This window comes from Mustela lutreola, chromosome 10 (assembly GCF_030435805.1).
Source record: "Mustela lutreola isolate mMusLut2 chromosome 10, mMusLut2.pri, whole genome shotgun sequence".
NCBI classification, from domain to species: Eukaryota; Metazoa; Chordata; class Mammalia; order Carnivora; family Mustelidae; genus Mustela; species Mustela lutreola.
This window is the reverse complement of record NC_081299.1, coordinates 9,062,229-9,087,358: the sequence shown is the minus strand read 5'-3', so window position 1 is coordinate 9,087,358 and position 25,130 is coordinate 9,062,229. Positions and strand designations below refer to the sequence as shown.

The 25,130-nt window shown below is 44.7% G+C and overlaps 1 protein-coding gene across 1 annotated transcript; it reads right to left on the bottom strand.

Moving 5' to 3' along the window:
• Positions 1–8,514: 8,514 nt before the first annotated feature.
• Positions 8,515–23,708, bottom strand: AADACL4 (arylacetamide deacetylase like 4). Its single transcript, XM_059137415.1, has 4 exons — positions 23,550–23,708; positions 18,740–18,956; positions 15,406–15,469; positions 8,515–10,140 (listed from the first exon to the last, which is right to left on the bottom strand). Exons 1-4 carry the CDS (start codon positions 23,706–23,708, stop codon positions 9,366–9,368), a joined length of 1,215 nt encoding a protein of 404 aa, XP_058993398.1. The 3' UTR covers positions 8,515–9,365.
• Between the last annotated feature and the right edge of the window lie 1,422 nt (positions 23,709–25,130).

Below are 25,130 nucleotides of genomic sequence, written 5' to 3'. Positions count from 1 at the left end.
GTTTCCCTTTCTTCACATCCTCTCCAACACAGCCCTACAAAAGGTTGACAAAAAAAAAAAGAAAAGAAAAAAAAAGAAAGAAAGAAAGAAAGAAAGAAAGAAAGAAAGAAAGAAAGAAAGAAAAGAAAAGAAAAGAAAAAAGACTCAATGACGAAAAAAGAAAGTGAGACTCAGGGAGAGTAACTACCTTCCCCAAGATCACATATCAAGAGACTACTCTAGATCTTCCTCCTTTATAACACTTCTCATCCTAAATTAGACTCCCAGAACCATCCATCTACTTCCCATGATGGAGATCTAGTGATTAGGGCCAACAAATTGCACGTTTCTGGCTCAGACTTAACAAAGGAGTCTTTCTTCAAAATGCACAAGGATGGAGAAACATCAGGAAAACCACTTGCTTTGCACTAAAGAAGAAAAGTAACTGGCATCAAGTCAGAGCAAAGGGACAGTGGCAATGTGCACCCCAAATCTCTAGGTGAGCCCCAAGTGAGCTAGTCAAATCTGAAGAGAAAATGACAGTGTCTAATTTCATGAAGTGGCAGGTTTGAGGGAAAAAAATATCTTCATGGAAGTAGGTGTTGTCAAGGAAGACAAGGCCATACTTGACAAAGGATTTGTAGTTAGGGGCACCTGGGTAGCTAAGGTGGTTACGCGTCCAGCTTTGGCTCAGGTCATGATTTCAGGGTCCTGGAATCAAGTTCTGTATCAGTCTCCCTGCTCCGTGGGAAGCCTGCTTCTCCCTCTCCCTCTGCTACTCTCTAGCTCTTTCTCTCAAATAAATAAAAAAATTATTTTAAAAAAAAAAAAGGATTTGTAGTTAGGTCAAGTGCAGCCATTGACTGCAAACTAAAACCATTGCCATGTACTCCATGGCACATGAATGTCTAGTCAAGGAGACCCCTCCAGGTACTCAGATGTCCAACTCTAAACCTTGAGATTTTATTCCCTTGCTTCTGCGTGGGCTCATAACCCATTTCTGACCACCCAGCGCCTCACCTCCAATGCACTTGGGTGTCTTCATGTTTTCTTTTTCCATTCATTCAACAACTAATTGTGGAAGCCACTCTCCTCCAGGCCCAGGGACACATGACGACTTTCATGGATCCTACTCCACCTTCCTTCCTTCCTAGTCTACAGCAAAGCCAAATGGCTGACCCAGAATTTGCCCTGACTCAGGCCCCTTGTAGCACAGACCTCACAAACTGGGAGACCTGTATTCAACTCCCACTCCTTCCTGAAGCCGTGTGGTTTCACCTAAACCTGTTACACCTTCATCTCAGTTACTCCATCCACAAAGGAAGCAATTAAATGTACCTCCAAGAGTGTCTAGGTGAATTAAATAGATTTATTTGTGGAAACTGCCATCGAGGGCACTCTGCACAGACAAGTTACCTTTCCCAGGATTTCTTGAGCACCTGCCATGTGCCTGGTGGGAACTAGGCTCGACGCTCCCAGGTGATGCTCAAGGATACAGAGCACCAGGAAGGCCCATGGTGATGGTAACTTTTGATTTTTGCAGGTGGAAAGGCTGCCACTGGATCCTATTGGCCACTAACGTTTTACAGAAATGAGCTGTGGCTGGGATTGGATATAGGAGCTTAATCGGTTATTCTGCAAACAGGTCCTTGCTCAGAGGTGACTCGGGAAACTCGCCATTGTGGATATATATCTACTGTGGCCCTTCCACATGGCTTCCCATCTCACTCAAGGAAGCACCAAAGACCTTGGAGCATCCTCAGGGCTCCACCTGATTCCCCACCCCAGGTTTCCCTGTCCCCAGCTCACTCTGGCCCAACCATGCTGGCCTCTTTGCTGTCCTTCAAACACGCATGCCCCTGGACCACCCTTCCCCCAAGAGACTCCTGCACGTCACTCCCTTGCCTCTGGAACAATTGCTCCAAGTGCCGCCTCTCACCAAGGCCCTCCCAGGCCAAGCATCCTCCTGTCTGCCTTTTCTTCTCCATTGCACCCCTCTTCGCCCTGCACTGTCCAGCTCAGTGAGCAGCTGAGGGCCTTCATCGGTACCCAGCTACCTGCTAGCAAGTAAGCATCACGGGAGACTTTTGTCCTTCTCATTCACCACCATGTTCCCAGATCCTCGAGCAGGGCCTGACTCAGAGTGTGGGCTCAATCCATGCTTGTTGAATGATCTAGAACTCTACTCTTCTCCTACCACGGAGACCCCGTGGCGCCTGAACACAGCACGTCCTCAACTCGGGAGACACACATCTTTACATTTATTTAGAATGCTGGCTGGCAGCTCATTTTTTGGTCTCCTTTCACAGGTTGTCCTGAGAATAGAGGGTTTCCTGGGGGTTGTCCCAGGATGGGGCCAGCAGGGCCTCGGCCTTCCTGGTACTCATTTCTAGATGACCCTCCCCATGCCCTGCCTTCAGTAGAGTGCCCTGCATAGGACAGATTCCCGGTCAACGTTCACTGAGTAAAAGACTAATGAGATGACTATAAACAAAGGAGATGGTAGACATGAACATGCAACAATGTCCAGAAAGGGCCCCTTCACACAGCTGAAAAGCGAGCAACAAAATGAAATCAGCTCCAGCTCCTGTTCTATCAAGGCAGGAAGTTCAAAAACAGAAAGGTGAGGATACCAAAGCCCCCAGTGGTGATCAGAAACTTGTTGTGAGTCACCCCGCAGGCTGCTGGCAGATTTAAGGTTCAGCCACCTCTCCCTGGTCCCCCCAGCTGCCTCAACTTTTAAGTCGGGGTTTGAACAAGGAAATTAACAAATACTGAAATGGACCTTCACTTTTTGTAGCTGGCTGGGCGTCCCTCTTTCTTAGATGGAACGTCTCTGCTCCTTTGCCCCTCACAACTGTCGTGAGCCTCCACCCCTGTCCAGGCCAGGACGTGAGGCTGTGTCACCCACCCACCCAGCTGCCATGTGCAGGCCACTTACATTATTTCATTCCCTTTCTGTAATGAGCTTCCCAGGCGGGCATTTTCCACAGACGAAGCTGAGACTCAGTGGAGCTCAAGGGCATCCAGGAGAAAGGGGATGTGAAGCCCACCGGTCTGCCTGACCTCAAAATGAAGTCCGTATGACCTCCTTCTGTTACTTAGGGTGCTCCCAACTGGGTGCTCTTGACATTCGGGACCAGATAACCCATCGTCATGAGGGCAGTCCTGCGTACTGTTCGATGTTTAGCAGCATCCTGGCCTCGACTTACTAGACGCCCATAGGGCCTCCTCTGTAGTCCCGATCAAACGTATCTCCAGACATGGCCAAATGTTCCCTGGGGCCCAAAATCGCACACACCCCTGCCTCTGTTGAGAACCGCTGTGCTACATCATGGCGCCTCTGACCCTACCACGCAGGACGTCACTCAACATGGAACCACATCCTGTGCCGGGTCTAAGAACACAGAACCTACTTTGCCTCCAGTTTGGTATGAAAAAGAAGTTAGGATAATGTTTGTCAGCAGATGCCCCGCACCTGGAGCGCCTGGTCAGGTTCGAGTCCCGGCTCTACCCCCAACTAGTTGACTTCGGGCAAGTTGCTTCATCTGATGAAGAGGAATGATCACGGGACCAGACTCGGGAAATGAAGTGAGAAAAAAATGTGTGAAGACTACTGTAGGGGAGGGGAAAAGGCCGTCCCCAAATGGGCCATTTTGGCACAAGGTTTCTGTGAACTGAAGACAATTGAGAAACAGTGACCCCAAAACAGATCTCGGCTCTCCCCCACTTGCCTAAATGTAGGATACAAATTCCCCTTGTGCAGATCTGCAGGTCTCGCCCCTCCCCTCTCTCCCACCGGGAAGAACAGCAGGAGACAACCCTAGACCCTCATCAGCCCAAAGAGACCGCCAGAGGAATCTGCATAAGCAATCTCAGATCAAGATAAGTGTACTTTTATTTATTTATTTTTAAGATTTTATTTTTTCATTTGGCAGACAGAGATCACAAGTAAGCAGAGAGGCAGGCAGAGAGAGAGGAGGAAGCAGGCTCTCCGCTGAGCAGAGAGCCCGATTCGGGGCTCGATCCCAGGACCCTGGGATCATGACCTGAGCTGAAGGCAGAGGCTTTAACCCACTGAGCCACCCAGGTGCCCCAATAAGTGTATTTTTAATCCCTTCCACTTAAGTCCCCCATCCCTTCACCCACCTCCCCTCTGGTAACCATCAGTTTGTTCTCTATTGTTAAGTCTGTTTTTTGTTTTGTCTCCTGCCCTCCCTTTATTCATTTGTTTTGTTTCTTAAATTCCACAGATGAGTGAAATCACACGGTATTTGTCTTTCTCTGCCTCAGTTCACTTAGCACTATACTCTCTAGCTCTATCCATGTTATTGCAAATGGCAAGATTTCATGCCTTTTTTTTTTTTTTTTTTTGGCTGAATCATTCCATTATATACCACCTCTTCTTGATCCATTCATCTATCTATGGATGTTTGGGCTACTTCCAAATTTGGCTGTTGTAAATAATGCTGCTGTAAACATAGGGGTGTACATATCCTTTTGAATTAGTGTTTTGGTATTCTTATAAATATGAAATTTTTTTATATTCTGGGAAATTCCCAGTAGTACACATGACTACTGGACCATATGGTGTCTCTATTTTTAGTTTTTTTAAGGAAACAACATATTGTTTTCCAGAGTGGCTACTTTCATGTGCATTCCCACCAACAGTTCAAGAAGGTTCCCTTTCCTCCACACCCTCACCAACACCTGTTGTTTCTCATATTTTTTATTTTAGTCATGTGCATGATGCCACATTGTGCTTTTGATTTGCATTTCTCTGATGATGAGTGACGTTAAACATCTTTTCATGTGTCTGTTGGCCATCTGGATGCCTTCTTTAGAGAAATGTCTATTCATGTCTTCTGCCCACTTTTAAAGTGGATTATTTGTTTTTTTGATGTTGGGTTCTATAAGTTCTTTATATATTGTGGATATAACTCTCTATCAGATATGTCATTTGAAAATATCTTCTCCCATTCAGTAGGTGGTCTTTAAATTTTGTTGATTATTTCCTTTGATGGGAAGAAGCTTTTTATTTTGATGAAGTCCCAAGAGTTTTATATTTGCTTTAATTTCCCTTGCTTCATGAGACATACTTAGAAAAATGCTGCTATGGCTGACATCAGAGAAATTAGTATCTGTGCTCTCTTCTAGGAGTTTTATGGTTTCAAGTCTTCACATTTCCATCTTTAATCCATTTCGAGTTTATTTTTAGGCATATTTTAGGCATATTGAAAGAAAGTGATCCAGTTTCATTCTTTTGCGTGTAGCTGGTTTTCCCAACATATTTGTTGAAGAGACTGTCTTTTTCCCATTGGATATTCTTTCCTGCTTTGTCAAAGATTAACTGTGGGTTTATTTCTAGATTTTCTAGTCTGTTCTATTGATCAATGTATCCAGTTTTATGCCAGTACCAGACAGTTTTGATTATTACAGCTTTGTAATATTACTGCAAGTCCAGAATTGGGCTGCCTCCAGCTTTGCTTTTCTTTTTCAAGATTGCTTTGGGTATTCAGGGATTAGGATTGTTTGTTCTAGTTCTGTGAAGAATGCTAGTTCAGGGATTTAGGATTGTTTGTTCTAGTTCTGTGAAGAAAGGGATTGCATTGAAAGTGTAGATTGTTTTCGGTGTACAGGCATTCTAACAATGTTTGTTCTTCCAATCCATGAGCTTAGAATGTCTTTCCATTTGTTTGTGTCATCTTCAATTTCTTTCATCAGTATATTACAGTTTTAAGAGTACTGGCCTTTTACCTCCTTGGGTAAGTTCATTCCTAGGTATTTTATTATTTTTGGTACAATTATAAATGGAATCATTTTCTTAGTTTCTCTTTCTGCTGCTTCATTATGAGGGAATAGATAAATAGATACACAAAGGATTTCTGTACATGGATGTTGCACTCTGTGACCCTAGTGACTTCATTGACCAATTCTAGTAGTTTTTTGGTGGAGTCTTTAGGGTTATCTATATAGTATCATGTCATTTATAGATAGTGAAAATTTTACTTCTTCCTTACTAGCTTGGATGCCTTTTATTCCTTTTTCTGATTGTCTGATTGCAGTGGCTAGGATTTCCGGTACTATGTTGAACAAAAATGGTAAGAGTAAGAGTGGACATCTCTGTCTTATTCCTGATTTTAGGGAAAAAAAATTCTCAGTCCTTCACCATTGACTGTGATGTTAGCTGTAGGTTTTTCAAATATGTGGGTTTTTTATTATGTTGAGGTATATTCCCTCTAGACTTACTTTGTTGAGGTCTTTTGACTTACTTTGTTGAGGTCTTTTATCATGAATGGATGTTTTACTTTGCCAAATGTTATATATTTGCATATATTAAAATGATTATATGGTTTTTATTTTTTCTCTCATTGATGGGATGTCTTGTGTTAATTGATTTATGAATATTGAGCTACACTTGCATTCCAGGGATAAATCTCATTTGAACATGGTGAATTATTTTTTTAATATATTGTTGGATTTGGCTTGTTAATATTTTGTTGAGGAGTTTTGCATCTATGTTCATCAGAGATACTGACCTGTAGTCCCCTTTTTTTGTCACATCTTTATCTGGTTTTGGTATTAGGAAAATGCTGGCCTCAGGGGCACCTGGGTGGCTCAGAGGGTTAAAGCCTCTGCCTTCGGCTCAGGTCATGATCCCAGGGTCCTGGGATTGAGCCTGCGTCAGGCTCTCTGCTCCACAGGGAACCTGCTTCCTCCTCTCTCTTTCTCTGCCTGCCTCTTTGCCTACTTGTGATCTCTCTCTCTCTCTCTCTCTCTCTCTGTCAAATAAATAAAATCTTTAAAAAAAATTTTCTCTAAAAAAAAAAAAGGAAAATACTGGCCTCATAGGATGAATTTGGAAGTTTTCCTTCCTTTCCTTTGTTTTTTTTTTTAATAGTTTGAGAAGAACAGGTATTAACTCTTCTTTAAATGTTGGTAGAATTCACCTGTGATCCTGGACTTTTGTTTGTTGGAAGTTTGTTTTGTTTTGTTTTGTTTTGGTTTTGGTTTTGGTTTTATGATGCAATTTCATTGCTGGTAACTGATCTGTTCAAATTTCCTATTTCTTCCTGATTGATGTTTAATTTGTTGGCATAGAATTTTCCATAATATTCTCTTACAATCCTTTACATTTCTGTAATGTTTGTTGTTATTTCCTCGCTTTTATTTTTTATTGTGTTTGAGTTTTCTCTCTCTCTCTCTTTCTCTCTCTCTGAATCTGGCTATCAATTTTGTTATCAATTTTGTTGTTATTTTTTTATTTTCAAAAAACCAGCTCCGGTTCCATTGATCTATTCTACTGTTTGTTTGCTTTTGTGGGTGAGGGTTCTATTTTATTTATCTCTGCTCTAATCTTTATTATTTCCTTCCTTCTACTGATTTGGGGTTTTGTTTGTTCTTTAGGTATAAGGTTAGGGGTTTTATTTGAGATCTTTCTTGCTTCTTGGGGTAGTCCTGTATTGCTATAAACTTCCCTCTCAGAACAGCTTTTGCTGCATCCCAAAGATTTTGGACCATTGTGTTTTCATTTTCATTTGTCTCCATGATTATTTTTTGTAATTGATAATCTTCTGGGGAGACCTTTGGTGGTGAACAGACTATGGTGGTCCCCATGGTCTCCATGCCCTGACATTCACACACTTGTATGATCCCCTTGTATGGGCAAGACCAGCAACTTGTTACTAACAGAATATGGCAAAGGTGATGACATATGTGTGATTACATATTTTTAAGTACTTTAGATTTTAGTGACCATCTTGCTGGACTCTGTCTCTCCCTTAGTCACTTGAAGGAGGTAAGCAGTCATTTGGGTATCTCAAATGAGAAGAAACTATGAGTGGCTTCTAGAGTGTAGGGGTGACTTCTGGCTAGAAAAGAACTGAAGTCCTCAGTCTACAACCTCAAGAAACTGAATTCTGCCAGTGACCTGAGTTTGGAAGTCAAGACTCGGATGAGACTACAGCCCCACATCTTGATTATAGGTAAGCTGTTCTCAGACTCCAGATCCACAGGAGTTGTGAAATAATAAATATGTATTATTTTAAGCCATTAAGTTTCCTGTAATGTCGTCATCCAGGAATAGATAATTAACACACTTTTCCATCAAAGCTGCTCGCATATAACACATGAATCATGATGCCTACCCATGTCCTGAGAAACCCAATCCAAACTGCTTGTGTAGGTATTTGCTTTCTTTGCAAGGATCCAAGACACCTGTAAGACTCCTCTTCCACTGATCATAGGTGAGGTCCTTGGTACCAAGAGAAGGAAAATCTCCATCTCCAGCACTTGCATGGATTTAGACAGCAGTGAGACTCGGTGTTATTAGAGAAGTATCTAACAAACATGGGCCCATGTAAAAACTAATGTGGGCTGCACTGGCATGCAGTATCAAGATTCCCTTTCACTGTGAGCAGAGAAAGTGGTATGGGCTAAGCAAAGACCAAAAAATCTTTTTTTTTTTTTAAGATTTTATTTTTTAAAAATAATCTCTACACACAGCATGGGGCTCAAACTCACAGCCCCGAGATCAAGAGTTATAGGTTCTACCAACTGAGCTGGCCAGGCACCCTTAGGGCAAGATTCTTTGTAAAAGTGGGAATGATACATAAGATCACCAGAGAAAGAGGGTATAGTAAGGTGTCTGTTTTTGAGAATGCAGTTTGCAGATTCAGATGGCATCCAGAGGTTCCCAAGACAGCCTTGTCACTGAAAGTCTGCCTCTTGGTAGCCAGGGATCTGATTTTGAAATTCAGATTAATGATGTGAGTCCCTACAACATCCATAGCCCCCCAGAGCCCACTCTTTCCCACATGGACTCTCTCTTCCCTCTTTCCCATCTCTTTTTCCAATCACTTCCCCTAAAATCTGCCTTTAGTCCAGCCAATGGATGGCTAACTTGAGCAAGAGTTCTACTGCAACAGCATTTCTCTGACTGGAGGCTAATCTGGAACCAGTCTGTTGGAATTTTGCTGGTGACCTCTGAACCCAAGAACAATTAGGTGTCCCCTCCTCCAACAGGCAGCATGACCCCAAGCCGGGCTTTAGCTTTAGCGTCCTGAGTACAGATTCACCAGGGACAGTATGACCAACTGTTGGCATTCACTCTACACAGAGGTTGTGTGTTAGGACTTTGAGAAATTTTTAAAGACCTTTTTTTTCCCTCCCTTTGATATTTATTTCACCTGAGTGAGAATGTTGGCGAGTATTGCTAGATCCAGGATTAACCACTGTCGGTGCCAGAAAGAAAAAGCAGCATTTTGGATTTTCTTAGGTACTAAGCGAGACTGTTCCAAGGCTCCTTATCCTTCTTGTGTGGGCCAAGCATTGACTGAGCATCTCCTTAATCAGCCCAAGAGAAGGACAAGGGCGCCCCAGGGTTACTATATGCTTTTTATATAACCGATGACAGCGTTTCTAATTTTCAGGGAGCATGGGAAAGAGAAAAACTTCTTATCAGAAAACAGGAAGGACCCATGAAAGCCATCTTCCACGTGATACCACGTCACGGGGACCCCCTGGTCCTCCAACCGCTTCATATAGAGCAAGGCGTCATCACGGAGGATGTCATGCTCACAGCTTACCACTAAGGCTGCAGGAAGCTGAGCGATGGTCTCATCATCCCTGAGCAGAGGGGTATTTTCTACATCCAAAAGATGTTTGTTTTCCAGGTAGGCAGCCTCATTAAAAGGGCCGGGAAACAGAGGTCGGTAACCTGGCTTTCTGAATCTGCTGGGAAGGTTGTCGGCGCTGAGCCACTTCTGGTACTTTCTCCAGAATTCCGGGGGTATGAAAGTACCGCCCAAGATGGCGTCCCACCAGTGAAAGTCCATAACCATATATTTGAACACACATGTCATCATGAACTTCCGGGAGAGGAACGGGACATTTCGGTTCTGCCAGTGGGACGGCAGCTGCAAATTGATGAGCTGGGTAACTGGATAAACCAAGACCTGGGCCTTGATCTGGGGAAGATCCGATCTGCCCACCAGAGCCTGGGTGACAGAGGCCACGTGCCCTCCCCCAATACTGTCTCCACAGAGCACAACACGGGAGGGGTCCACCCCATAGCTTTTCAGGGTCTTCAGGAAGTGAATGGAGGCGTTCAGGCAGTCTTGGTAAATGCTGGGGTAATGGTGATCAGGAAGCTTTCTGTACCTGAGAAGCAAGCAGGGAACAAAAGAATAGCGGTGTGGACAGCTGCTGAGAGCCATTTTACCTGTGTCCTCCACTCCTCCTTGCAGTACTGTCTCTGACTAAATCCCCAGAATGGCCCTGAGAGAAAGGGATTTTTATCCCCCTTTTATGGAGATGAGGATGTGAAGAGCCTCCCCGTTGTCTTCCAGGCAGGGATTCTTGCCTCCAGCACTAGGCTCCGTCTGCTGCAGAGACGCAGACACTCCACACAAGATTATGCAAGTCAAAAGCTATTTGAAGTGGAAGCAAAACAACCAGTAATGCCAGGAAAGGCAAAGGAAGTTGCTTTTCGTCTCACTGGCTGTCTGGAGAGGAAGGGTGGAGGGAACTAAAGCTCCAATAAAGGGTAAGTTTCTTGGGGTGCCTGGGTGACTTAGTGGGTTAAGCCTCTGCCTTCAGCTCAGGTCATGATCTCAGGGTCCTGGGATCAAGCCCTGCATCAGGCTCTCTGCTCCTTGGGGAGGCTGCTTCTCCCTCTTTCTCTGCCTGCTGCTCTTCCTACTTGTGATCTCTCTTTCTATATCAAATAAATAAATGAAATCTTTAAAAAAATAAATAAAGGGGAAGTTTCTTTCAGGAAGAATTTTATTTTTCCTTCAGAAATCTAACGACCAAGGTTTGTTCTTACTAATGACTCAAGTAGCTGTCTTTCCTTCAGGGTTTGGGGAAAAAGGGAGCAGGTTGGAGGGCACCATGAGGGTGGAGGTGAGGAAAGGTGGGCAGGCAGAAAACAGACACTGTTCTGGCTATGGGGAGCATCCAGAGGGCTGCTCTGAGTAAACCCCCAGAGTATATCTCTTCATGGGAATTCAAGGGCAAAGAGAAAGGACTTTAAAATGAACTTCTAGATGTGTACACTACAGTGAAATATTATATGGCCATAAGAAGGAAGGAAATCCTTTTTTGAGAGAGAGAGAGCATGAAAGCAACAGCGGGAGAGGCAGAAGGAGAAGGAGAGAGAATCTTAAGCAAGTTCCATGCTCAGCACAGAGCCCAACATGGGGCTTGATCTCACAACCCTGAGATCATCACCTGAGCCGAAATCAAGAGTCAGATGCTTAATGGATTGTGTCACCCAGGCACCCCCTGGGTCTTTTCAACTATCCAGAATAACAGTATCCTAAGCAATTTCCTGCAAGTTTTTCATGCAGGTGTTCCTGAACACTTTTTTGTGTTCAAGGAGTATTTTCATTACCACAAAGTTCTTCTCAGATGTAGATTCTGACAGAAACTCTTATCAACGGGATTTTAGACACAATGCTGAGCTGGTCAGGAAGTATGTCGAGTACTGGAAAGACATTGCCTTCCTCGATCTCATGAAGAAGACCAGAGGTGCTCTATATATTGCTTTAAGACACACAGATGCACTGTCTACTCAGCCTGGGGACAGCCAAGATTTGAAAGGCCTTGAGTATAGGGGTTGAATCTAAAAGAACAGTTTTTAGTTTCTCTCACTTGCCTTCTTGAAACTGTTGCCCAGTGTCTTCTTGTGTCTTGAGACATTCCTGGCATTTATCCCTGCAGTTAGTTAGTTGTTTTGACAACAGAATAAACACGTGCAGAATCATCACCCTAAACAACAGCCAGGACCTTGACCATAACCTTCAACCAATCCTATAATATCCCCACCAACATGTCATCTCACTGCTTTCCCCATCTGAGAGAACGTTACCTTGAATCCTGTATCCATCATCCCTTTTCTCTCCTTTTAACATAGTTTTATAATGTCTATCATATTCCTTACAAATATTCTTTTGAATTTGCCTTTAACTTGATAAAAAGAGTCTCAGGCTTTATGTAACTAAAAAAAAAAAAAAAAAAAAAAAAAAAACCTGTTCACTTAATTTTCTACTGCTAAGATGCATTCACATTCTGGGGTGTCCTCCCAGTTCATTTTTTTAAATTGTTATGTAATGTTAGTAAGAGAAAGGATAAGAACCACATGATCCTGTCAACAGATGTAGAAAAAGCATCTGATGAAATACAGTATCCTGTCTTAATAAAAACCCTCAACAGAGTAGAGATAGAGGGAACATACCTCAACATCATAAAGGCCATATATGAAAGACCCACAGCTAATATCACTCTCAATGGAAAAACTTGAGAGCCTTTTCCCTATGGTCAGGAACGAGACAGGAATGTCCACCTTCCCCATTACTATTTAACATAGTATTGGAAGTCTTAGCCTCAGCAGTCAAACAATAAAAAGAAATAAAAGGCCTCAAAATTGTCAAGGAAGAAGTCAGACTTTCACTGTTTGCAGATGACATGATACTCTGTGTATAAAACCTGAAAGACTCCATCAAAAATTGCTAGAACTAATACATGAATTCAGCAAAGTTGCAGGATATAAAATCAATGTGCAGAAATCTGTTGCATTTCTATACACCAATAAGGAAGCAACAGGAAAGGGAATAAAAAGCCCATTTTCAATTGCACCACAAACAATAAGATAACTAACTAAGCCTAACTAAAGAGGTAAAAGATCTGTCCTCTGAAAACTATAAAACACTTATGAAAGAAATTGAAGAGGACACAAAGAAATGGAAAAGCATTCCATGCTCATGGATTGGAAGAATAAACATTGTTAAAATGTCTAAACCATGCAAAGCAATCTGCACAGTTAATGTAATTTATCAAAACACCAACAGTTCTCACAGAGCTAGAACAAGCAATCCTAAAATTTGTGTGGAATCACAAAAGACCCAGAATAGCCAAAGCAATCTTGAAAAAGAAAGGAAAGCTGGTGCCATCACAATTCCAGACTTCAGGCTTTATTACAAAGCCCTATTCATCAAGACAGTGTGATACTGACACAAAAACAGACACACAGATCAATGGAACAGAATAGAGAACCCAGAAATGGACCCACAACTCTATGGCTGACTCATCTTTGACAAATCAGGAAAGAATGCCCAATGGGGGGGGGGTGGAGACAGTTTCTTCAACAAACGGTGTTGGGAAACCTGGACAGCAATATGCAGAAGAATGAAACTGGACCACTTTCTTACACCATACACAAATGTAAGTTCAGAATGGGTGAAAGACCTAAACATGGTACAGGAGACCATCAAAATCCTAGAACAGAACACAGGCAGCAACCTCTTTGACCTCAGCCACAGCAAATTCTTACTAGACATGTCATCAGGGGCAAGAGAGACAAAAGTGAAAGTGAACTATCGGACTTAATCAAGATAAAAAGCTTCTTGAACAGTGAAGGAAATGTTCAACAGAACTAAAAGGCAACCTACAAAATGGAAGAAGATATTTGCAAACAACGTATCTGATAAAGGGTTAGTATCCAAAATGTATAAAGAACTTATCAAACTCAACACCCCAAAATACAAATAATCCAGTTAAGAAATGGGCGGAAGACATGAACAGACACTTTTCCAAGGAAGACATCCAGAATTCTTACAGACACATGAAAACATGTTCAACATCACTCATCATCAGGGAAGTACAAATCAAAAACTATGATGAGATACCACCTCACACCTGTCAGAATGGCTGAAATTAACAATACAAGAAATAACAGGTATTGGTGAGGATGTGGAGAAGGGGGAATCCTGCTCCAATGTTCGTGGGAATGGGAACTGGTTCAGCCGTTCTGAGAACAGTTTGAAGTTTCCTCAAACAGTTAAAAATAGAACAACCCTATGATCCAGCAATTGCACTACTAGGTGTTTACCCAAAGGATATAAAAATGCAGATTCAAAGGGGGTACATGCACACCCAATATTTACAGCAGCAATATCAACAATAGCCAAACTATGGAAGGGAGCCCAAATGTCCATCCACTGATGAATGCATAAAGAAGGTGTGGTGTATATACACAGCAGCATATTACTCAGCCTTAAAAAGGAAGGAAATCTTGCCATTTGCAATGACACGGAGGGAACTAGCATCCATGGATGGATGCTAAGTGAAATAAGCAGTCAGAGAAAGACAAGTACCATGTGATTTCACTCATGTGGAATTTAAACAACAAAACAAATGAGCAAAGTGGGGGGAAGAGAGAGAGGCAAAGAGAAACAGACTCTTGCTTACAGAGCAAGAGATGGGGGAAATAGGGGACGAGAATTAAAGAGTGCACCTGTGGTGATGAGCACCTGGTGATGTATGGAAGTTTTAAGTCACTATATTGTACACCGGAAACTAATAGTGCATTGTACTGTACTAGGTTAACTAACTGGATGTTAGTTATGTATGTATGTTAACTAAGTGGAATTTAAATAATCACCTTTTTTTAAAAAAAGGAGAAAAGAGTCTGGTTTTTGATCTGTCTCTCTCTCTCTTTTTTTTTTTTTTTTCCTTTGTTCACTTGTTTTACTTCTTAAATTCTACATGTGATTGAAGTCGAATGGTATTTCTCTTTCTCTGGCTTCTATCCCTTAGCATTACTCTCTAGCTCCATCCATGTTGTTGCAAATGGCAAGATTGCATTCTTTTTAGAGAGAGGGAGGCAAGCCATAAGAGACTCGGTGATAGAGAACAGACTGAGGGTTGATGGAGGGAGGTGGGTAGGGAGATGGGGTAATTGGGTGATGGGTATTACGGAGGGCACTTGTGATGAGCACTGGGTGTTATATGTAAATGATGAACCACTGATTAAAAGAAGTTAAAAGTTAAAAAAATATATCATTCTTTTTTATTGTTGGAAAAAGAAAAAAAAAAAAATATATATATATATATATATATATATATATATATATATATATATATCTATCTCACATCTTTATCCATTCACCTTTTGATGGACTCTTAAGGTTGCGTCCATAATTTGGCTCTTGTGGATAATGCTGCAATAAACACAAGGGCACATATATCTCTTCAAATTAGTGTCTTCCTATTCCTTGGGTAAATACCCAGGAGTATGATGACCAGATCATGGGGTAGTTCTATTTTTTATTATTTTGAGTAACCTCCACACTGTCTTCTACAGTGGCTGCACACAACAGTCTGGAAGGGCTCTTTTTTTCTCTCCACCCTCGCCCACACTTGCTTCTTGCCATGGTTTTTCACACGCTCTGTGTTGATGAGCGTTTGGGTTGTTTTTGAGTTTTCGCCCTTTTGAACAGTGCCATGCCCGGGTCCGTGTGTGCACATGCAAGAGTGCCTCTTGGAGGTTAGGGTCTCTCTCTCTCTCTTCTAAAAACCAGCCACGTGCTCATGCCCGTCTTCTCCCATCCCTGCAACCTCCACTGACTTTCTCCAGCAACTCACCCAACCAACAGCAGCACAGAGTCCGTCTCCAAGACCAGCAAACTGCTCAGGTTGTGGAAGAAGTCTGCAAGAGTAGATCTGGTCACAGCAACAGCCACCCCGAGTGGCCTCTAGGGATGTCATCCCTGCCCAGCCCCACCTCCACCCCTTCCTTGGACCTCAGGGAGAGCCTGTCAGTCCTGTCGGTTTTCAACTTTGGGTATGATGTTCTCTTTCTGTCCCTGTTCTTGCCTCCTCTGCAGTGATGCTGGGTGGCTCTGCCGGGGCAAAACCAAAAAGCCAGGCCACATATCAGACATGTGACATCTGCCCCTGGTTCCTAGATGTTGGGGCTCGGATGCACCTCAGGGACTCACCAGCTGCAACATTTCCTTTTACAGTGGGGGTGGATGAGTGGGAACTGAGGACCAGGGAAGACTTGGTGACTTGAAACCTACAAAACCAATACCAGGGAAGGGAGGTAGGCCTGCCCTAGAATATTAATGATAATTACACACATGTACATACAGATATGTGTTACTAAGAAATAAGCAATGGAGGGATGGCCATTGCTATTAGCCGAGTGGTACCTCTGAGGTTCTCAGAGGACAAGTCCATTCTCAACAGCAGAGCCATGATGGCACAGTGCCAGACCATATATGTACCAAATAAGCCTCTAATTCAGTGGCGGTCCATCTTGGTTCTGCATAGTTGTACCAGAGAGTTTTTCCAAGTCCTGATGCCCAGGCAGAGCGCCAAACCAACCAAACCAGTGTCTCTGGGGCTGGGGAACGAGCAGCAGAATATCCCAGATCATGCCCACGAGGCCAACAACCAGGAATTTGGGAATGACTGATCTGACCGAGAGAAGTGAGGGGTTGGGGGGGCGAGGGGGTTGGGGGTGCAGGCTTCACTGACACCGCTCTGGGGAGGTGATGGAGGAGAAGTCACATTGAAGTGGGGAGTGGGCAGCTCCTAAGGAGGCCTCCACCCTGCTTGCAGATCAGCATCACCCGGGAGCTTTTTTTTAAAATGCTGATGCCTGGGCCCCACCGCTGAGCTGGACAGCGGCCTGGGCAGGATCTGGGTGTGGAGATAACTCTAAAACACCCCAGAGGCGGGACAGGGGGTGGGTTTCAAAGCACAGCCTGCGTGGAGACAGCGGCTGGCCCTCCCCATGCCATCTCCCCCGGTTCCCTGCTCTGCCTCCCTGGGACATTACTTCCTTTCCCTCAAGCCCCTGTTTCGGGCTCTGCGCTTGCGCTCCCTTCCGCGTAGACCTAACAGGGCAGGAGGCGAGGGAGCCACCTGACCTAGGCGCCGAGAGGCTCAGCAACCAACATAAATACTTCTTTAGGGAATCCAAGTAAATGCCACCAGGATTTGTGATGAACGGATTTCCCTATGAAAATCTCAAGTAGATGAGAGCCTGCCTTGCCTTTGTACAATTCATCCACCCCACCCCACCCCACCCCCGTTGGATCCCACCGCTCGATGAACGCTGACAGTGTGTTCATCATAGAACTTTTTTTTTTGCATTATTATTGAATTTTCGAATATACTGCATAAAAATATTATTAATCTTGAAGACTGTGTTTCTCGGTGCCCCTTTCAAAATAGAGTGCCCCCCCAACTCTCTTGCCTCCCCGGTCCCCAGAGGGTGTTTCCCAGCCTCTGTAGGGCTGGATCTTACTCATCAGTTGCTCGGGCCTGGGATCAAATTTTACTTTTTGGAGAGGCTTTGTCAGGAAAGACTAACGCGATGCATCTGAATCATACTCTATTCCATCTCCTCGTGCTCTCACTCCATGAGATGACCCTAACTTGTTCGTTTTCTCTTTCACTGCCCGGCCTCCTCGTCTGAGTAGGCTCCAGGAGGGTCTTCCTTGTTCTCCACCCAGTCCCCTAGACCTGGAAGAGAGTCTGAGGTAAATACTCAGGGAATATTTGCTGAATGTGTCCTGGTTTTACTTTTAGAAATAACATTGTGGCCCACAGAGGAAGGCTAACAGCCTAATGGGGTGCTCCTGGGGGCCTCTGAAAGGGAAGAACTGTCTTGGGGCAGGTAGGTAGGAGATAACCATAGTGAACCTCTAAAGAAGGAGAGCATCTTGGCAGCAAGTGAGGCTGTTGTTATTTCCACCACCAGGTGGCAGTACACCCCAATTCCAGGGACCTCACTGGCGTCCAACCATCCGTCCATCAATCTGTCCATCCATTTGTGTGTCCATTCATGAACACATCCTTTCACCCGATTACCCACCCATCCATATTCCATATTCATGCACCCAGAGAATCATTAGAAAATGTAAATCCACAGGCAAGGCATTGGGGAGGAGACAGAAAACAAAACACAAGTCTTCCCGGCATGCTTGGAGTTTCCATTTTTAGGTGCAGAAGAGAGACCATAAATGAGGACGCATGTGAAGGAACCAGATAAATTCAGACGGCGACAAGTTCCATGAAGAAAACGTAAAGGAATGATGTCAGGGATGGAGACAGGGACATAGCACTCTAAGGAATGGTTCCTTAGGTAAGGTGTTCAGGGAGGCAGCTCTGAGGAGAGACTAGAAGGACAAACAAGAACCCACCCATGAAGCAAAGCCAGGAGGGGTGAGACAGCTTTGGGGGAGGCCCAGACAGCAAGTGCAGAGGATTCAGAGTTAGGAGGAGCTGGGAGTGTCTGGAACACAGGCGAGCCATGCGGCTGCGGCTGCAGGGAACTCTTTGGGAGGAGAGAGACCCAGGGAACCTGGTCAGAAAGGGGGGCAGGGGTGTCCAAAGCCATCAGGACCTGAGAGCTTGGTTCCATCGAAGGTCACTGGAGAGCCACCAGCAGGGTTTGGCACAGGACTTGGAAGCTCTGGCTTGTATTTCTTTAAAAGCTCTTTCTGGCTGCCAGGTGAGGAATGAACTGAGAAGCAACAGGAGAAGCGAGAGGGCCAAGGGGGCAAGCAAGAGAAGATGGGGTCTTGGTGTGATGTGATGATCACATCACCATGATGTGATCATGGTGGGGTTCAGAGCCTAGGAGAAATGCATGGGTTTGGGATGCAGTGTGGGTGGAGAACAGCTAGGAATAGCCAGTGGTGTCAGTGAGTGGTGGGGGAAAGAGGAATCAATACCCCAGTGCCGTCCATGAAAGCCCTACTGAGACACGGCACTAGCCTCACCTTGACCGAGACTAAAAGAACACCTGCTATATAGATATGCACATCATCTGCTGATGTGAGCCCAGAGCCCTTAGTCTGGGGTCCCTATAAAAATACCCAACTGCTGATTCCTTTAAGTTATTCCAAAAAGGTTCTCATGGGAAGGGTGCCAAAGTTGTGCATATAGATGAAGTTCTTCTTACCCAGGCTCCCCATGAACCCGCCTCCTCCAGGGAAGAAGATGATGCCTCGCCGGGGGCCAGAAGACGCTGCCTTGGGCTGGAACAGCCTCACAGGTATGGTCCCAAAATACAGGTCAGTTACCGTAAGTCTATCGTCTTTCTTTATTCTCACACAAACTTGCAATAATTTGAGAAAACTGAGCATGGAACAAATTCCCAACTTCTCAAGTATTTCCGCCTGTTGGAGGTAAGAGAAAGAGGGGAAACCATAGGAGATGTCAGGACCCATCTGGATAGCAGATGACACCTGTCACCTATAATTGTGAGGATGTCTTTGCAATCTCTCATTTGCCTCATCCACATGGACACTGGGCTCATCAGGAAGGACAGGCTCTAGGTTGTGTCCAGAAGGAGGCCTTGGATTTCAGAATGTCCTTCCAACAGACTTCGATTGAATAATGGTAGGAATTTGCCAAAAAGCTCAACCATGTTTGGGCTGAGTGGTTGATCACTGAATTGAACAAAGCCAGTTGTCCTAGGTAACTGGCTGGCAGCCCTCCTCTTCAGCTCTCCAGCCTCAGATGGCAAAAAGGGTCATCACCTTGGTCCGTAGCTGCCATTGCCCTTGGGCTATGATGGATTCTTAAGCCATGTTTGTGTCCAACAGAAGAAAGTAACCATTAGGGACTTCTGCTGTTGACTCAGGAGGAGGGAGCAATGGCACAAGGCTATTCATTTGCATAGAATTCCACTGTTTTTAAACTAATATGGTCACTCTAGCTATAAACAAATGTCAATATATATCATGAAATATAGTTACAAGTAATATTGCATGTACAAGATGCACATTTTGGATCATCTCTTCCAAGAAGCTCACATTAAACATGTGTCGTTGTCATAAGGAAAACAACATAAGATGATAATGATAAAATAAGAACAGCTAACACTTCTGAGTCACCTACAGCACACCACCTACAGTACTGGTCCAGGTGGTTATGAACCAGATTAAGCCTCTCAGCGAACCTTCTGAGTTAAGCACAGTTATTAGCTCCATTTTATGGATGGGGAAAACTGAGACAAACCAAAGTCAAGTGCCTTGCCCGCCAATGGGTAGGATGCAGAACATGTGTTCTAAACCACTAAAGTAGAAAGAGCTTGGATTCGGGAGTCAAGCAAATCTGAACTCAAGTTTTAGCTTATCACCGGCTAGCTGAATGGCCTTGGCCATTACCTTCTCTGAGCTTCCATTTCCCTCATTTATAAAATAAGATAGTGTCCACAGCCCAAGGATGAGGCTTGGGAATTAGATGTGACCACCATGTGAAGTGTCTCCCTGGTGGGTCCTGGCAAGTATGAGCGCCACCCCTTCTCTTGTTCACACCCACTATGTCTTGTCCCAGGTCCTCTGGGATGCCCCAGTGCATTCCCCAGTGCATTCCCAAGGCTTCGATTTCTTGAAAGAGAACTCCAAACAAAACCATTATTTCCCTGCTTCAGCTGGAGGAGAATGAGGTGAGCTTGGCCCCCATCTCAGGGCACCAGATGTCTGTATCGAGACAACTTGGAACTTCACTGGCCAACTTATCTCTGAGCATCAGGACACCTCCTCTCAGTTCAAGTGGGCTCCAATAGTCACCTCCTCCCCAGCAGTTTCCCCAAACTCCCTGTACTCATCCATGGCTCACACGGTTTCCTGGAGCCCTTCTACCTGCCCACTAGGTAGATGGATGGGAAACTGACCTTCAGCTCCAATCAAGGCCACATTCTCATTGACTGATGTCATCCCTCTCACTCACACTGAAGGCTGCTGTCTCCTTGTGTGCCCTAAGTTTTCTAAGCCATAAGGTTTCTTCAGAACCCCTCAAGGTTTTATTAAATGCTATGGCCACCCATGTGTCTCCTCCCCACCCAGACTGAATTCTTCTTGTCAGCATTTTGCTTGTCATCACATCTCATTCATCTTTTTGCCTCCAACACCTAAAAGAGGAAGTGTTTCAGGAAATTTGAACAAGGCAGTGTGATGACAAGCCTTTCTTAGCATGACCTTCTCAAAGGTCACTAGATATGGCCAGGAAATTAGATTTGGTTTGGTGTGGTTTTCCCAACTGTGAGTCCATAGTTTCCAGAGCTGGTAATGTAGGACAAAGTCAAGGGAAAAAAAATTAATACTTAAAATATAACTGTATCATGTATAGGTAACTATAATAAATATATTGCTTGTATATAAATATTATCATCATCACATCAATACCATATTACTATAGTTATATTATAAAATTTCTTTTTTTTTAAAAGATTTTATTTATTTCCTTGACAGAGAGAGATCACAAGTAGGCAGAGAGGCAGGCAGAGAGAGAGAGGGAAGCAGGCTCCCCGCTGAGCCCTGATCCCAGGACCCTGAGATCATGACCTGAGCTGAAGGCAGAGGTTTAACCTACTGAGCCACCCAGGTGCCCATATTATAAAATTTCTAATAATGTATCAGTAGTAGTATAAATGGGAGCATCAGCAGGTTAGGGACACCTGAGGTCCAGAACTTTAGACAGAGATTGAAACACTTTCACAAAATATTCTAGCAGCATTTCCCCTTTAAAATAAAATCCATAATGCTTGTTATATTATTCTTTAAATCTTTTAGTAAAACTGCAAAATTATTACAGAATAATTTCAGGAAATGCTCTGTCTTTGCCTTCAGGTACTTGACATATATACTACCAATAATCTACTTACACTGAGCCCTTTCTGCGTGCCCATCATGGTGCCACTCACCTGATATGCATTTCCCATTCAATCCCCTCATCACCCCTATAAAAAAGCATCTCTTGCTATCCTCATTTTTCAAAGGGAAAAAAATGGAGACTCAAAGACCTCGGACCACAAAGCTAACAAGTGGGAAACTTGGGTCTCAGACCAAGGGTTGTCTGACACCAAAAGAAGGCACCTGATTTCTGGGCCATAAAATCTTTTTAGGCTTTTCCTCCTGCTCTTTAAATTTCTTATTCCTCCTGTACCTATTTGTCTTCCAGAAATGAATGAACCCTAAATATTTGGGCATCGTTTTCTTCATCAGCAGCACCCCGTGATGAGCAGTGAGTCCCGGGGGGCACACTCCAGCCAGTGCTGGAGGGCCCAGGACGGGATATCCCAAGTGTCTTCAGATCAGTGAAACTGGACACGGAAACCTCTGGGAAGATGCAGGGAGAAGCCAGCAGGGGGAGCCCTCGGGAGGTGCAGTCAACTGCAGACCCCTGGGAAGACTTAGCTCAACGTCCCATAGAAGAAGCCTGCTTTGCTCCTCCAACAGGAGGAAGGAAGAACTTCTCCTGACCTAGCAACAAGCTCAGCCAATAAGAAGATACCACGACTCAGCCAATGAAAAGCCATCCCAGCCCTGGCCTCCATCTTCCTCTAAGGGACTTTCACACAAAGCAGCCCTCCCACTCCCTCTGCTTCTCGGGAAAGAAGGGTTTCTCTCCTCTATCTCTGGATTTGTCTGTGGTTTGCCATGACTTGGATGTCCTCCACTGCAATTCTTCTGCTCTTCCTGGATAAGCCCCTCTTGCTGGCAAAATGACTGGCTGTGTTACTTCCAAGGTCTATCACTGCCCGTGTTGCGAGCGCCCCCGCGCGGCAGTCATCAGCAGGGCTGGCAGCTTGTGAGCGACTCTTGAAAAAACACTGAAGGTTGGAAAGATCTGGACTTTCCTGGGTCTCACACTACCCTGTAGTTCCATGTGAAATCACCCACTGGTCTGAGACAGGCGGAAGTGCATGGTCAGGATAAATAAGAGGGATGAGAGCTTTGCACCCTCAGCCTGTCTTCCTGGAGCCAGTAGCATTTCTGTAATTACAAACTAGACTTGTGCTATCTCTGAGAGTCATGCATAGCCACGGTGGAACATTCCAGCAGCACAGAGAGATATTTTACTTCTTCACCAAACACAGTGAGTCCTAATGACGTCATCTAAGTCTTTCACCAACCTGATGAGATGGACACTGTTGTTTTCCTTTCACAGGTGAGGAAGCACACACAGAAAGGTTAAGTACATGACCCAAGATCCCATAGCCAGAGCTGGGATGCACACGCTGGCAGGCTGGTGGCAGCCTTGGCTCCTCTATCCTCCTCTTTCTACAGTTGCTCTACCTCTTCACCTCCCGCCAGGTAAGCAGCGTGAACTATTTGGCTGTTGTCACCCAGTATTAGGATATTGGGGTTAAATCCAGTGGGCTGTCTCCTACCAGATGCCAAATCTTTGTTTTTAAATCTGCTGCAGCTCTAGGCACAGACTGGCCTGTCCATACCCCTGGTCCTGGCTCCGAGCCTGGCCAGCGTGGCCACTCTGACATGCAGGGTGAATTCACTTATGATTTGATCAGCAAATGGAAAGCACCTACTAGGCAGCAGGTCTGTGCTTATGGCCAGGGTTGCAGAGGTGGATAAGGCAGTCCCTGCTTTCGAGGAGCCTACAATCTATGCAGGGGAGAGGAGACCTATAGGCAATTAAGGGCATCAAGGTCAAAAGATGCTGTGGCTGAAGCCGGTCCCTTCCCTGTTAGGCTGAAAGCCCTCTGAAGGAAGGGACGGGTCTGAAATCCTTTTAGGATCCTCAGAAAGCAGCCCAGGGATGGGTGCTCAGTAAGTGAGGTTGGAAGGAAGGAAGTGGGGACAGGTGGGAGAGAGGAAGGGAAGAGGAAGGGAAACAGAACCACAGACACAAAAGAGAGTGTGGCAAAGGCTGCCTTGGGAGAGTCTAAAGAGGAAAGGAGGGGCAAGGTACAGGGAGAGAGGAAGGGAGCCCCAACCCATTACAGAGCCAGAGAGCAAACTCACCAAAGTGAGCATGTACAGGAACACGCAGTGCAGAAATCTGAGCTTGGTGGGATATTGCAACGTAGAGGGGATGTCTGCTGTGAGGAAGTGCTGAAGGACAGCCCAGATGAAGATGCCTACAAAAAAGCTGCCCAGAAGTGCCAGCCCCAGGATAAGCATGTTCCCAGTGCTTTGAGGAGCTGTTGCTCTGTGGAGCCAGCCTGAGAGCTTGTGTTAGGAGAACCTGGTTATACCAGCTGTCTCCTGCCTTCCACGGTTTTGGGGCTTAGCTTTGAAAGAGTGCCCTGACCTGTCTTCTTACACATAAACTCAGCTGAGCCAATAGGAGCTGGAAGGACTACTTCTCCAAAAAATTCTGGCACTAAGAAAACCAGTCCTGCCCATCAGTGGGTGTCTTGGTAGATGGGTATGGCAAAGGCTTGGGCTTTGGGGTCATGCCCCTGGCAGTTGGGCATGACATGGTTGCCCAGACCTCTATGGCCTGATTTTTCAACAGTAGAATACAAGACAGCCAGCCTTCCCAGCCCTGATTTTTCAACAGTAGAATACAAGACATCCAGCCTTCCCAGCCAGGCTTCCTCACCAGAGGGTGGCTACAGTGGGCAAAGCACATTTCTTTCCAGTTAGTTGGCGCAGCCCCACTTTGACTGACATATGAGTCTAGGCTGCAGGGGGAGGCAGCATAATGGAAAGTCAAGAGGATGTACCTAGATGCCAGCCTGGCTGGCTTTGAATCCTGCCTTTTTGGCTTGCTGGCTCTGTGGCCTTAGATAAGTTATATCTGTTCTCTACTTCTGAGCTTCTCCTCTAAAAGAAGGAGATAATAATTAGCTGAGGAATTGTGAATCACACTGGAAAGAACGTGAGTGTGCAAATACCCTCTTTTTCAACAAATCTTATTTAGCTATAATAAATAAAGGTATGCACACCCAGGCATATGTAAGACTAACATAAATCATTAAATATACAGCTCAAAGAATTTTCACAAAGTGGACACACCCAAAGACCAGCACTCAAACCAGGATATAGCACATCTCTAGCATCCAGATGGTCCCGGCTCCCCACCATCACTGCCCCCTCCCCATTATACATCCACTAAAGGTAACCACTGCTGTTCCTTTAACAGCCAAATCAGTTGGCTGATTTCTGACTTTTATATAAATGGGCGTATCTGCCACATTGTCGTCTATATTGACCAGTTCATTCATTCTCATTCCTGCATAACATTCCGTTGTATGAATCCACCACAACTTTTTATTCCTTCTGCCACAGATGGACCTCTGAGTTTTTACCCATTCTTGATTGATTGCCTCTCAGGTCCAAATGCAATTATTGTCTGCTTTGTAAAAATAGACCTGCTAATTTCAGTCTTTTTCCACTGTCAGTTGGCAAGGAGACATTGTCAGGAAAGCGTGCTGGAGGGACATCTGAGGAGGGCAGGCTCTACTCCCTTTGCCTGGGGGCTCACCTGGCAAGCTTCTGGAGCATGTGTGGCTTTGCCAGCACCCGTACTATGGTGTGTGAAGAAAGTTAACATAAGGAATTATTAACTGTAATAGGGTACATGAGTCACAAGAGATC

Excerpts from the sequence above, each read along its gene's own strand:
- AADACL4 (XM_059137415.1), bottom strand. The coding sequence starts at position 23,708 with ATGCTTATCCTGGGGCTGGCACTTCTGGGCAGCTTTTTTGTAGGCATC. Across the intron at positions 18,957-23,549 it reads TCCTGTACATGCTCACTTTG|GCGGAAATACTTGAGAAGTT; the intron begins GTGAGTTTGCTC and ends TACCTCCAACAG. Across the intron at positions 15,470-18,739 it reads CGGGTTCATGGGGAGCCTGG|ACTTCTTCCACAACCTGAGC; the intron begins GTAAGAAGAACT and ends CTACTCTTGCAG.